Source organism: Odontesthes bonariensis, chromosome 8 (genome assembly GCF_027942865.1).
Source record: "Odontesthes bonariensis isolate fOdoBon6 chromosome 8, fOdoBon6.hap1, whole genome shotgun sequence".
NCBI classification, from domain to species: Eukaryota; Metazoa; Chordata; class Actinopteri; order Atheriniformes; family Atherinopsidae; genus Odontesthes; species Odontesthes bonariensis.
In genome coordinates, this window is record NC_134513.1 from 5,752,962 (window position 1) to 5,766,509 (window position 13,548).

The following is a 13,548-nucleotide window of genomic DNA, read 5'->3' on the forward strand; positions in this document are numbered from 1 at the left end:
ATATAAAATTGCAACATTACATTTAAGGTTTTAGCCTAATTTCAGTCCCAGAATGACTGGGGCCCATCTTCTTGTGAATAGTGGTATTTTAAACTTTAAAATAGCAGTCATGTTTTCCATGGTATGCATCTGCTCAATCTTTTGTATCCATTGAGCTTTTGTGGGTGTATATGGCTGCATCCAATTAACTGTAATCATTTTCTTCGCAATCATTAACAGAATATGTAACATGTAGCATTGGTCCTTAGAGAGCAAGTTCTCTGATATCTTCTCCAGTCAGAAAATTAAAGGGTCCAGAGGTATATCAACTCTGAAGACAGTGTCCAATTCTTCTTTAATTTGTTTCCAAAAAGTTTGTATCACTGGACAGTCCCAGAATATGTGGGCAGCATGGTCCCCAACCATGCCACAGTTCCTCCAGCAAGTGTTGGGGGTATTACTTGAAAACTTTGACACCTTGAGAGGTGTTCTGAAGAATCTCAATTTCACTTTCCAGTCAAATTCTTTCCAAATTTGGCTCCCAATCCCTTTATGACTTGGTAAACATATATTTTCCCAAGCTTCGTCTTCTATAATTGTGTTGAGTTCTAATTCCCACTCACTTTTAATATGCAAGGTATTGTCTGAGATGTCTTTCAAAAGATTCTTATAGATATTTGACACTTGATGTTTTGATGAAACTTTATGTTGAGAAATCTCTATAAAATACCTTTCAACCTCCATTGGATCTCTTTATATACTATCCCAGTCAGTGTGTCTAGTGAGGTAACTTCGTATCTGCATGAATCTAAACAAGTCATTCGTAGGCAGATCAAATTTTTCCCGGAGTTGTGAAAACGATCTTAGTGTGTTGTTTTCAAACAATTGGTCAATGCTGACCGGACCATGTTCTGCCCATCTCCTCAATGCCAAGTCTGTCAATGATGGGAGAAAATCAAAGTTTCCCAAAATAGGCATTACCCTCGATAAAGCCACAGAGCCTTTTATTTGTTTTTGTGTAGTGTTCCAAATCTGCAGCGTGTGTTTAACCCATATATTTTCTATTTTTATCTTCTTCTGAGCCCTTTGGTCAAGAAAAGGAAGCACAGACAATGATTTCCCCACCAAAGAATTCTGTTCAATGGATAGCCATCCAGTTTCTTCGATTTTGGTCATCCATATCACTATCGCCCTGAGTTGGGCTGCCCAGTAGTACATTTTAAAATGAGGTAATCCCAGCCCACCCCTTTTTTTGCTTGCCATCAGTATTTTTAAGCGTATTCTTGGTCTTCTATTTTGCCAAAAAAATTTTGAGATGCATTTTTCAAGACACTTAATTGTTGATTGTGGAACAGGAATCGGTAAAGATTGAAATAAAAAGATGAGCCTAGGTAAAACATTCATTCTTACTGACTCTATTCTGCCAAACAGGGACAATGGTAGCATATCCCATCTGCTTAGATCTTGGTTGATCTCTCTGATTAGTTTATCATAATTACAATGGAAAAGCTGTGATGGCTTCGGTGTCAGAATGACTCCTAAATATCTAAACCCATTTTTGGATTTCCTAAATGTTACTATACTATCTAATTGTTGGGGCCATTCACCACTTATCATCATTGCTTCTGATTTGCTAGTGTTTATCTTATATCCAGAAACTTCACTGTATTTTTGTGAACTATCTAAGAAGCATTGAAGGAGTGGTCCTTTTGGCTGCAATAAACTGTAGATTTAGGGCTCTCCTCACATTATCGACACCATGTCGATTATTGATAAACCCAGTTTGATCAGGCTTTACCAGTTTATGAATAATTCTCTGAATTCTTTTTGCTATTATTGAAGTGAGGATTTTAAAATCGACACACAAAAGGCTGATGGGGCGATATGATGCACATAGGGACATGGCTTTTGATTTTGTGAACTGCCCTACTACTTTGCGCTTTCCGCAGTTGGAATGCTAGTAGTCGGCTTGCTTTATTCCCCATTTCGTAGTATTTTCTATTTATAAATCTTAAAGCCCCTTCCGTTTTGTACGTTAATAGGTCATCTAATTCTTTCCTTGTCTCTTTCAGAGCATGTAAAAGAGCATGTAAAATTTCATCAACAATCTAACGAAGAAGAAATTTTCTTCTTCGTTAGATTGTTGATGTTCTCTTTCTAGTTGCTTTATTTTTTCTTCTAGCTTGTTCTGACCATTAACCCTCTGTTTTTTTAATCTAGAGGAGATTGCAATAATACAACCCCTCATCACAGCCTTGGCCCCCTCCCACAAGGTTACTGGAGAAATTGTGTCATCTTCATTTGCCTCAAAATAGCGTTTTAATTCCTGGCGGATTTCTTGTTTAATCCTATCATCGTTTAATAATGATACATTAAGTCTTCAGTATTTAAATGATTTTATTGGCCCTAAATCCATCTTTCACTCTGTTTTCATAGATTTTGTCTTTAAAAAGCTCAATACGTGATGTTAGCTAAAAAAAAAAAACAGAAAAGGCACCGTGATGTCAGCCGAGTTAGTGTTGTGCATTCAGAGAAGTCTGTGTGCATTCAGGAACTGTCAAGAAAACACATGCAAATACAATTTTGTCAAGGTCGGATGACACAGCACATTTGATCTTTATGTAATTCACAACGCCTTCAGAAGTAGTACCCTTATCTGGCCACATTAGCTAAACTATATGTGGGTGTGGTGCAGCCTGGATGACTATGCAGTTTCACAGGCCTTTTTTTTATTATTATTATCTTTTTAACAGATTTGAGGTTAGATCTCATGCACCATCAGCTGTACTTTGAGGCAAAACAGATTCTTCCTCTTTGTCATGTGCACTTCCCTCTGGAATTGTGTCATCTCTGGTTTGTTGAGCTAAAAGAAAGCAAAGCATTCGTTTGAGTTGAGGCATTGATATTAAGGTGGATGGCAATAAAGCGGGCAGTGAACTGGTTATATGTGGTGGATTTTTAACTCAGCGATGCCTTTATGAAAATGAAGAATTAAAGCACAATTTTAGCAGATTGCTTTCAAGTGTGGAGCTACTTTTTGAATGATAACTTTTGGCATTACCTCAGGTATTTTTGCATGCTCTTTTTCAGTTTGGTACATGTCACCAGTGTTATTGATATGAAGAACAGACAGCATGTATTATCTATCCACTTCCTTTCTTTTTTTTTTTTTTAAATCCTCAAAGCAATGCATGTCTCTGCTTTTTATGGCATAATTTCACAGAAATCTCTGATTCAGTGTTTATTGTTGCCGTTTGCCATTCCCTCTGAGCGACTGCTGCAGATCCTAAAACTTTGCTTTCACTGAGAAATTGCACACTCTACTGGAGCGTTCTAGAACAGCTGCCTGAAGCATACTGCATAATGCTGAATGTACTGAAATAAAGCCTTAAAAAAAAAAAAAAAAAAAACTACAAGAGCACAAACACTACAATTAAATCCTCTTTAAAAGAATTAGGCACATTTAACACAGATGTTTGCTCTTGCAATGTTTTATTTACTGTCGAACCATTTTGCAGTAAATAAGCTCTGCACACGGTTAAACGCCACACACGCACACATGCACGCACACATACACACACACACACACACACACAAAGTGCAGACATTAGACAATGACATTTACAAAGCACCGTCTTTGAAAGATAGGCAACATGAAGAGCAAAGGTGCTAAATATTGCACATCCTGACCAGTTTGGGAAGCTTAACTTTTCAGACCATCCAGCTTCACTGGCGAATACCCACCCCCACACCGTTTTGAACGTTCACAACAGCAGGTTAGAAAACAGCTGAGTGATACTGTGCCTTCAGCTGGGGTTCGCCAGTATTTGTCATGGGACTGATGTTAAATTCCTACCCCGACTGAGTGAAAGTAGATGAAACTCTGGAGGAAGAAACTGAAATGAGGTAACAGTTGATGATGGCCAATCCGCACACACTCCATCCAGCATGTGAGGCAACAGCACGGAAATTTAATAAACGTGCTAGTCAGTCAAAAATTGTGTTGTTTCGTCCAATTTGAACCTTTATCCAGATCCAGAAAGACCAATTGAGTTGATTTTTTAGGGTTTCTAATAACTCGTATTGCCTCACAGCCTACTAAAGAAAAAGCAATCTTTTTCAACAATCTTTGAACCATAGGCCACACCTGACTCAATCAGATTGTACCATCACAAAAAAAAAAGAAATAAACCCAAGTAAACATTAACAACCAGGATAGCTAAATACAGGGGAGGTATCTGAATGATCCTAAGACATATTGCTGTGCTGTGAGCAACAATATAAACAAATTATTGCTTTAAAGCAGTCATTTTTCAAACCAGCTTAGACATTTGTTTAAAGAAGAGTATATAGAGAATTAGAAAAGGCACACAAAACAATTCTCTATTCCACTCAATGATAAATTAACAGTCAATTTCAAAACCACGATGAAAAACACTGCAGTTTCCAAGGTGGCTGCGCTCTCAAGTGCGCCATCTTCCTCTTTCTTCTTGCCTCAGGAGCAGTCAGTGAAGGTGGTCACCATGTTCCCCCTGCGCTGAGTCACTGTCCTGCAGTGCTGCTTCGCTGAGCCCTGAAATCTGCTCTCAGTCCTGGTGTGCGTGTTAAAGGAGAACATCTTCTCCAAGTCCTCAAACATGTCATCAAAGAGTCCTCCACCAAAGCCGCCCTGCTGAAACCCCCTTCTCTGCCTGTTCATGGCCTCTCGATGAGCTTGGAAGTGGCTATCAAAGTGTCGCTTTTGGTGGGCTTGATTATGGGAGTTGGAGTGAAAGTGGTGCTGGTGCTGCTGTTGTTGACCAAAAGGGTCAAAGTCTTTGAAAATGTCATCAAAGTTGAAGTTGTAGGACTGGTAGTGTTGCTTGAAGTCAAAGTCACTGTTGCGCCCTCCTCCTCCATTGCCCCCCCCTGGTGATGCATCGTGGCCAAACTGGTCATACTCACGCCTTCTCTTATCATCCGATAACGTCTCATATGCTGAGAGAGAGAGAAACACATCTTAGGTGAGCTTGAACCGTTTACTTTTCCACTGCAGTTTGCTTTAAAGGAAATTAGGAAATAAAGCAGGTTCTATAAAGCAATGCTTTAAGCTCTCAGCTGTTATCATTTTGTGCCATTACACAGAGACGGTCAGTTTAAAACGAAAAAAATAAATAGTTTCTAGCACAGAACAGCTGGATAGACCCTCCAATTTACTGTAGTTGCCTTGGTGAATAGACTTATTCTCTGATTATATATTATACGTTAGTTAGTCATAGTTTGTGAAAATCTTCTGTCTACCCAGAAAAAAAAACCCTGCTGTGTTCAAGCAGGAATTTAAAGCAAAACGAAGTAATTCTTTGACATTATATAATGACCCACTTACCCCCTGCTACTTCTCTGAACTTCGCCTCGGCATCTGGGCTCTTGTTTCGGTCGGGGTGGTACTTGAGGGCCAGCTTATGGAAGGCCTTTTTGATCTGCCGCTCAGTAGCATCTCTGGGCACCCCCAGTATGTCATAGTAGTCTCTCTTGGCCAAGATGAACTCTGAGATGAGCAGAATATACACTGCTAGCAGCAACACCGACTGCGCTGTTGCCATCCTGATGGTTTTGACACCTTTTCGGCTGTGAAGATAGCAGTTGGATAGCTCTGTTTACGAAACACAAAAATACTTTCAAAAGTCTAAAAATGATAGATTTGTGTATTAACTATTCAAAGAAAACAAGTAACGACACGCAAAAAAACTTAAACTTACTTTGCTAGACAGTTTAAACGAAAAAGCGTTAGCTGAAAAAATGACTACTCGCTAATTTGCTGGAATAAACTAGAAACTCACTACTGCCTCAGTCTTCCAGCAAACTTGTTAGCGGGTGGGCATTTGCTTGTTTTCAGCTGCAGACAAACGAGCCACAACAAATAACGTTTATGCGAAGTGAAAAATAGAGCTTACCTGGAGACGATGTGACAAACAGCCTGGGGGGGACTTCTGTCAACCGCCAACAGTTCCAGCTGATGCGAATCGAAACCTAGCAATTGTTGACGAGATGCATTCCTGAGCTGTAACACCACGACTCGCAATGCTATTGGTCCATTTCTTAACACAGTGACTCAGTTACATGTGATTGGTGGAAATTGTGCGCACGTGGAGGAATGGGAGCAGTCCGAACGAAGCCAGACAGTTAGTGGCACGTATTTCCGTCTTCGTTTTGCTCCACTTTTTTTCATTTTCTTATTTTTTTCTCATTTTTTTGCAGATTAGTGATTGGTGTCTAACAGCTACACATATGTATAGTTATTTAAATCATATCATACGCCACATATGTTATTATGGGCGGGGTTTTTGTATAACAGTGACATTTGCGGCCGTTTTTGTTAATGGATAACTATCTTGAGATAAGTGCAGGGACGTCACTTCCGTTATTGGGTTATAATCCGGAAGTCGTCTTTTACAAGCTGTTTCGTGTTTTTAAAAATTGTAGCAACAAACGTGCCACTCATAGCTTTTTTCATGTCGTTTCCCTGCAGTTATGCCACGTTACTGTGCAGTGAAATGTTGTCGAAATCGTGGAGGGACTTCCTCAAGACAGGACAACAAGAGAATTAGCTTCTACCCGTATGAAATATTTTCTTTCAGCAGGGACGACTTGGTGAATTGTTATACTTTGACAGCAAGTGTTACTTTTTCCTGGTATCAGTTGAATAAATTAGTTAGATATAATAATGATAATAATAATAATATGATATTCATATTCTACTGTATTTGATTTCAGGGTTTAAAACGTTCTTTATTATTTTATATATGCAAAGGTTTCCATTGCAAGACAAGCCCAGACTTCAGAAGTGGGTGGACAACATGAGACGGGAAGAGTGGACCCCAAGTCGACATCAGTATCTGTGCAGCGAGCATTTCACAGAAGAATGCTTTGATATTCGATGGGGCATCCGTTACCTGAAGAGTACAGCCATTCCCACTATTTTCCCTGCATCTGATGATGTATGAATCTCTTTTGCATATCTTCTTGATTTATTTCAGTTACTGTTACCCTACTGCAAATACAAATTCCTTATTTGACCTGTGCCATTTCTGTAATGTACTTGCCTATCATAGCCCCTAGCATCATAGTACTTGTGAAATAATTGTGCTAATGATCACATTTAATGTGCTTCATTTTCCTTTGTCTCAGGATGGTGAGAAAAAATGTTGCACCAGTAAAAGAAGCCCTTGTCCCAAACCCAGCACTTCAGAGACGGATGCTGAGCTCAAAGGACTTGAGTCTCTCCCCTGTAAGAGGCCACTTATTTTGAGGAAGGTGTGTAAGACAGTTCAACCGAATGCACAAAGTTTAATCTTTGCAGAACACTCAGAGATGAAGTCTGCATTGTCGAATGCCAGCACCAGCTGTCTATTAAATCTCCCAGAGACACAAAGTACTGTTTGTAAGGGAACCGGTGGCAATGAAATATCAACAGTATCTTGCTGTGCGCTGTCCCCACACAGCGAGCCGCATTCTTCAGAGCCGGCTGACTCTACTGCAGTCGTGTTGTGCTGTGAGACGCTGGGCCCTTATTCAGAAAAAGAGGCACATGTGGAGGCAGCCGCTCTCCAAGGAGTACTGGGACAGACTTTTCGGTTTTCCCCTGTGGAAACAATCAAGGACAAACCTTCAGGTTGTGTTTTGGAGGGGAGGCGACCTAGCGAGGGAGAGCACATTTCTGTTTATGAGCACTCATACTGCAGACCAGACACTGACAGAGATCAGCTGTGGAACAAGATATTGGGTTTGCATGCGAAGATTTTGGAACTGGATCGCAGGGAGGAGAGCACCGTGGCCAAAATCCAAGCTCTGGAGAACGAGATGGCCTCCCTGAAACGTGACGGTGCTGATTTTAAAGAGAAGCAGAAAGTTTTAGAGGATTATATATCGGCTGTGTTGCTTTGATATTTGGAGATATGATTGTTGGTGTGCGTGTATCGTAGCTGCTACCTTACATAAAGCACTGTTGCACAACCTCTGCTCGGGTTTACAAAAGTCTATTAGTTTGGAATGTTCTGCAAAAGTACTCCATACAGATGTATGTCTGATTGTGTCCACATGGTGGCACTTCTGAATTTTCATTGCTCTATCTGAACATTGCTTTTCCTTCAGCATGTTGCTATGTTATATCAGTCTGCAGGACTGAACGGATCCCAGTTTCATCCTGCGACATGACAACCATACAAAACACCGCCGCAGTTGTAAAAAACTAATGAAGAAATGAGGAGTCCCTCTGCAGATAATGGGATTCCCATTGACACCTCCCCTTAAATTAGGCGTATGACAGCTCGAATCCACAGTAAAGTTATAAGGTCAGTACGTACAGTACAGTACGTATTCATAAGGTTCCTCAGAGAAGAAGCTTTCTCTTTACGGCACTTTGTCTTAAGTTGATTATCAAAACTGTTTTATTACTTGAAAACCCAGTGGTTAATCAAAACTTGTGCTCAATGCTGCATTCCACCTGCTTCTATTTCAGATATTTGGACCAGTACATAGTGTACCTGTTCTTTAGGTCCTCATATTTTCAACTTTTATGCTTGAAATGTGTTGAACTTTGATGATTCATTATGAGTCACATAAGAAACAAAATAACACTTGTTGCTCTCAGACTACCCTGCTGTTAAAGTGGTCCCATGTTGCGTATGAATTAACGTAATTGCTCTTTTTTTAAATATATTTATTTATTAACTCTTTTGATCATTCTCTTACTTCGAGTGGTCAAGGCAGAGCAGGAAAAAGGACTACATTAAAAGACAAATTATGTTTGTGCGTTTGAGAGTTTAACATCACTCAAAAATGAGTAAGTTTGAGCTCTTGGATAACTTCTACCAAAATCTGAAACCCAACTGTTGTTAATGTGTTATAAGTACTGTGACTCCTCAAACTTCATCCCTACATTCGGCAAGCTAGTGAGCTCCCAGAAGCAGCTGCTGTACACTCTGAAAATTTGAATAATTGACGCCCACAAGGCAGGAGAGAGTTATAAGAGGATAGCAGAGCGTTTTCAGGCAGCTGCTTCTTCAGTTCATAATGTGATTAGGAAATGGTTATTTAGAGGAATGATGGAGGTCACATTGAGGTCTTCAACACAACATTTTCTTGGGGACTGCTCGTAGGAGTGGTAGGTAGGTAAATCGAACCCCTGACTGCTCAACACCTTAATTTAGCAAACTGTTCCACTGTGTAGCCACACCTGCACTACTGAGACCCCATGGGGGACCTGTCAGAGGAGAGCTTCCTGCGTTCTCTCTGCATGATTCTGCCTCAGAGGTTTGCAAATGTACATCTAAGCAAAGCTGAAACCTTACATACCATACCTAACATCAGCAAAGAGGGGAGAGTTTTGCAAAAAGAGATCATCTCCAGCTGTATGGCGCGGGGGTGGATCTGTTATGCTTTTGGCTTCCGTTGCAGCAACTGGGTCGATTAACATTACTTTAGTAGAGAAAAGAATGTGTTCAACTAATTACCAGCAAACTCCTCTAAACATAAAGATCAAAGGGAAGACCTGGAAGACTCTTAGCTGTCAGCAAAATACATCCAAACTTTTCCCTGTACCATTACCTTTTTTACTTTGAACCCATTAGAAATGGGACAAGACGGCCATCTCCGTAGAAGTATGAAAGAAATATGTCACCTTTTACTTAAATGGAGGCATATTTAATTAAATAATTTAAAATTATAGGATTTTTTACCTGGGTGCCCAAACATTTGCATGTAGCTATCATTTCATGTAACATCACAAATGTCTGCACTGTGCTGTCAGTCTGTGTAAGCTCAAAATACTGTGCCTGACTGAAATAAATGGCTGCTGTCTTGAGATATAAATGAGGACATTTTACTGTAAATGCATTTCTTAAAAACATGTGCATCTCTGAAGTCATTTTTTTTTTCCTTGTTCCACCATGTCTATAGTGATTGTTTTAAAGCCAACAATTATATGAGCATAAGCCTGCAGCCGGATTTATCTGCCGCCTCTCCACCCTCAGGCCCCGAGTTAGTGGCCATAGTATTTTGGCCACATGAGATACCTAATCTCATTTGAAGCAGCTTTCCAGAATACAGGATTGCCACTGGCCGTCTGGTTACAAAATCTGAGGAACAGTGAACAATACTATAACATCTTATCTTCTTATCTATCCCCTTTTCATCACGCAAACCAGAAAACACAAAAGTTGTTTTTAGTCAACGTTGCATTATCCTCTGCATGCAAAATTTCCCTTTTCGTTTTAAGGGGAGCGTGCAGTCATTCAGCTGGCATGATGAAGTGTGCTCAAGTGTATGTTGGAGCGAGGCTGCGGTAAATTGGTTTTAACTCGATTCCAAAATACTTGATTGTACCTGTGAGCTGGTTTGCAAAGTGCCCTTTCAAGTGACTCCAGAGTGCTCCGTTGGGGGAAAAGGTTACAGGATGATACATTTCACAGGTGAAGAAGAACATGATAAATTATCTATATAGAAAATAAATGACTGCATTTTTTGTTTAATTCTTATGAAACAAAGATTTGAATTGGTCCAAAACAAGTGGTGCAAAGTTCCCAACATCATAACATTGTTTAAACCTGCACAACAAAGTCAGATTTTCATGATGTAAGCGATGCTTTTTATAGTTATTGGCACACCTGGATAATACACACATTTAGAATAACTTGAGAAATAAAAGCAAATGAATAAATAATTAAATTCAAAATATTTGATTATTATGAAATTCCCTAAATCACATAACAACCAAAAGTATTCACAAAGTTAAAGAAAAATCGTAAAACAACACACAAACACAACACGTGTCCTTGATACAGTTATTTGCATCCTTTTGATTTATCTTAGTCAGCAAAAAAAATTTAAAGAGTAAAGACTCAAATGTGAGAGTTGAGTTAATCAGTGAATTATGGTTTGACTGCATAAAAATGGGCAGGCTGTTTCTCGATAAATAATGATGATAAAAGAGAAATCTGAAATATATACAGTATATATATATGTCATATATGTTTAAGCCAAAGACTACAATTTTTTTTTAAATAATTTTTTTTAAATTCCTGATTTATTGTGATATTTCAAAGATAAACCGCTGTCTCTCTCAGGTAAACTGGAGTTGAGCTGTTTGGTAATACAGAAGATCAGGTTATTTTTTTTAAAGGCAGCAAAAAGAAGCCCCAAAGGAAAAATCCTCCTCCACACAGTAAAACATGGTGGTGTTCTATCATGCTGTGGGGCTGCATTGCTAAGATGCTGCCTCAGAAATACCATTTTGGCAAAATGTGATAGGGTCAGAAATGAGGTTTGAGGCAAAGGTATTTTGTTTTTAAGCAAAACAACAATCACAGCATAAAAGAATGGTTGAGGATGAAATAGTGACTTATGACTCTTAAATCTGCCATTGTGAAACAGACTCCTGTTGACTTTGAACAGCTTGCAGTACACAGGAGAAAGTATTTTCTGTTAATGTTTGTGTATGTTCATTGACTAATATTACAGTTAATTTAGTTGCATATATGTATTAAAATAGCTTAAATGATGTGCTTATAATTTAGCACCCAGATAGTTTGTTTATCTGTAAAACGTGTTCAGAATGAAAATCAATGTCTCCTTGTTGTTCTTTTTCATTTTCTCATCATTCAAAATGGTAGTATTGTGCTCTGCAAAGTTATTGTAAAACCCGTTAAAAGGATAATTGTGCTGGAATACTTTTCTGCTTCACAGCTGCAATTTACAATGCTTTCACACAGCCTATTACAGGATTTTCCTCTTAACAGAAGTGTTTGTCATTCATGGTCTCACAATTGCAGGAAGATGTTTATCATAAACGTCAGACTTCACAAGAGAGAATCTGGATAACATTACAGATGCAAATGTTTTTTTTTTTTGTTTCTTTTAATCTCAGAACTACTTTTTTTCAGCTATAGAAGAGATATATCCAAGGGTTGGTGCAGCTGTTGAGACTGGCCAGCAGCATGATGATGACAAAAACTGGACCTGGGGGACAGAGAGACAGAAATATGTGAACAAACTTTCATACAACATAAAAAAAGAAGACTCTTTTTTTGCAGGTTAGTGGATTAAGGAGTAACAGGTCTTTAAAAACAAATCAAAAGCAAGTTGCGTAAGAGACACAGACTAACCTTGTGAAGGCGCGCTGCTGGGACTCCACGCAGACCATAAATGTACAACAAAGAACGGGCTCCAACACAATGTATATGCCATTATAATAACAAAAGTCATTTTGACAGTCTTAAGCATTGCGTTGGAGACCCCCTTTGTGCCTGCGCGTCCTGACTGAACAGCCTTTCTCTTCATGTTGAAGTATATTGTTGTGCATATTCTCATTTGGCAGTAGAGCAAAATAACGGCAGGTAGTGCAAACACTGCTAGCGTGATCCAGCTGATGTAGATCCGGCTCCCCCATGGTTCGATAAATGTCGCCCAGCAGTCGTACTGGTTCGCTTCTACCTCCTGGAGAGAGAAGATGAAGAGCTGCGGAGAGCTGAAGGCGAGAGAGATGAGCCACGCTGCGCCTATGGAGATATACCTCCTAAATGAACCCTCCAAGAAGGAAACCATGGGCTTGCAAACCGCATGGTAGCGGTCTATAGTCATAGCCACTATCATGTATGGGGAGGCAAACATTCCAACCACCTGCAAGTATTTTACCAAGCGACAGAGGAAGTCTGTCCCTCGGAACCTGTGCGTAATTTCAATGGAAAACTGCGGTAAGACTTGGAAAAAGGCGACCACTAGGTCCGCCAAGCACAGGTGCAGGAGGAATAGCTGGGTCCTTGTGTTTCTTTTTCTTCTCTTCCAAAGGGTACCTAAGAAGAAGAGGTTACTGCACGTTGCGAGCACGAAAACCAATCCCAAAACTCCAGCTCTTACGAGCGCAAAACGCTCGTGCAGAGCTCCATCTTCATCCGGCGCCTTTACAGGGCTGTTCATGCTGCCATCCATTTGGGCACGAATTCTTGACGTTTATTTATGTCCCCCAACAGCAGATCTCGGCTAATGTTCCTGCACACTGACCGTGCGTTGGGATTTGGCCATGCTGGCGTTGATAAAGCGCAGCGTACTATTCCTCAAGCGCTGAAGGCGTCACTGGTGACTGTGAGGGGGGGGGGGGGGGGGGGGGGGGGGTTCGACTTGAAGGATGGAGGGAGGGTGAAGTGTGACTGCATACCTTTGTTATGGAACACAACTATAAAAATGATAACTGATTAAATTAATATATCATTTTAAAGTTAACCCATTACATCCAAAGAAAGTCCCTCCTGATTAATCACGCACTGTCCTGTCAACAGTGCCGAGACATCGCCTTACATGCCAAAAAAACTACACATGCTTTTGTCTATCACAGTTTTCTGTATAAGGTCACAATGAAACCGTGATGCAGTATATGGTATGCATTTAATAATGTAATCATTAAGGTCCCTGTGCTTTTTCATGAAACTTTCTGCATAAATGACAGCCTATGGGCCTACCTCTCATTTGATTTTGAAGGAATGAATGATTCAGAACCAACTGAATTACCGTTATTGGGCAGGTTGTACAGTGATTACA

The 13,548-nt window shown here is 39.9% G+C and overlaps 3 protein-coding genes across 4 annotated transcripts; 1 reads left to right on the forward strand and 2 right to left on the reverse strand.

Annotated features, from left to right (window-relative positions):
* Positions 1-3,432: 3,432 nt before the first annotated feature.
* LOC142385168 (dnaJ homolog subfamily B member 9-like) lies at positions 3,433-6,009 on the reverse strand. 2 transcript variants are annotated; one of them, XM_075471427.1, is made up of 3 exons: positions 5,913-6,009; positions 5,345-5,611; positions 3,433-4,956 (listed from the first exon to the last, which is right to left on the reverse strand). In XM_075471427.1, exons 2-3 carry the CDS (start codon positions 5,559-5,561, stop codon positions 4,475-4,477), a joined length of 699 nt encoding a protein of 232 aa, XP_075327542.1. In that variant the 5' UTR covers positions 5,562-5,611; positions 5,913-6,009; the 3' UTR covers positions 3,433-4,474. The 2 variants fall into 2 exon arrangements, with proteins under 2 accessions (XP_075327542.1, XP_075327543.1); XM_075471428.1 differs by having other exon boundaries at positions 3,434-4,956; positions 5,345-5,586; positions 5,913-6,003.
* On the forward strand, positions 5,563-9,826 carry LOC142385165 (THAP domain-containing protein 5-like). The gene is made up of 3 exons (XM_075471421.1): positions 5,563-6,575; positions 6,770-6,956; positions 7,147-9,826. The coding sequence occupies exons 1-3, from the start codon at positions 6,490-6,492 to the stop codon at positions 7,900-7,902; spliced, it is 1,029 nt and encodes a 342-aa protein (XP_075327536.1). The 5' UTR covers positions 5,563-6,489; the 3' UTR covers positions 7,903-9,826.
* A 2,008-nt stretch (positions 9,827-11,834) lies between these two features.
* On the reverse strand, positions 11,835-12,942 carry avpr2l (arginine vasopressin receptor 2, like). The gene is given in 4 exon segments (XM_075472598.1): positions 11,835-11,973; positions 12,120-12,746; positions 12,749-12,806; positions 12,871-12,942. Coding segments are annotated over 4 exon segments (837 nt in total). The 3' UTR covers positions 11,835-11,893.
* Positions 12,943-13,548: the final 606 nt, after the last annotated feature.

What these genes read in the sequence shown, in the direction of transcription:
- LOC142385168 (XM_075471427.1), bottom strand. Translation starts at nt 5,561, where the DNA reads ATGGCAACAGCGCAGTCGGTGTTGCTGCTAGCAGTGTATATTCTGCTC. An exon ending in GTTCAGAGAAGTAGCAGGGG is followed by an intron (nt 4,957 to 5,344) that starts GTAAGTGGGTCA and finishes TCTCTCTCTCAG; the next exon opens with CATATGAGACGTTATCGGAT.
- LOC142385165 (XM_075471421.1), top strand. Translation starts at nt 6,490, where the DNA reads ATGCCACGTTACTGTGCAGTGAAATGTTGTCGAAATCGTGGAGGGACT. An exon ending in AAGAGAATTAGCTTCTACCC is followed by an intron (nt 6,576 to 6,769) that starts GTATGAAATATT and finishes ATATATGCAAAG; the next exon opens with GTTTCCATTGCAAGACAAGC. An exon ending in TTTTCCCTGCATCTGATGAT is followed by an intron (nt 6,957 to 7,146) that starts GTATGAATCTCT and finishes CCTTTGTCTCAG; the next exon opens with GATGGTGAGAAAAAATGTTG.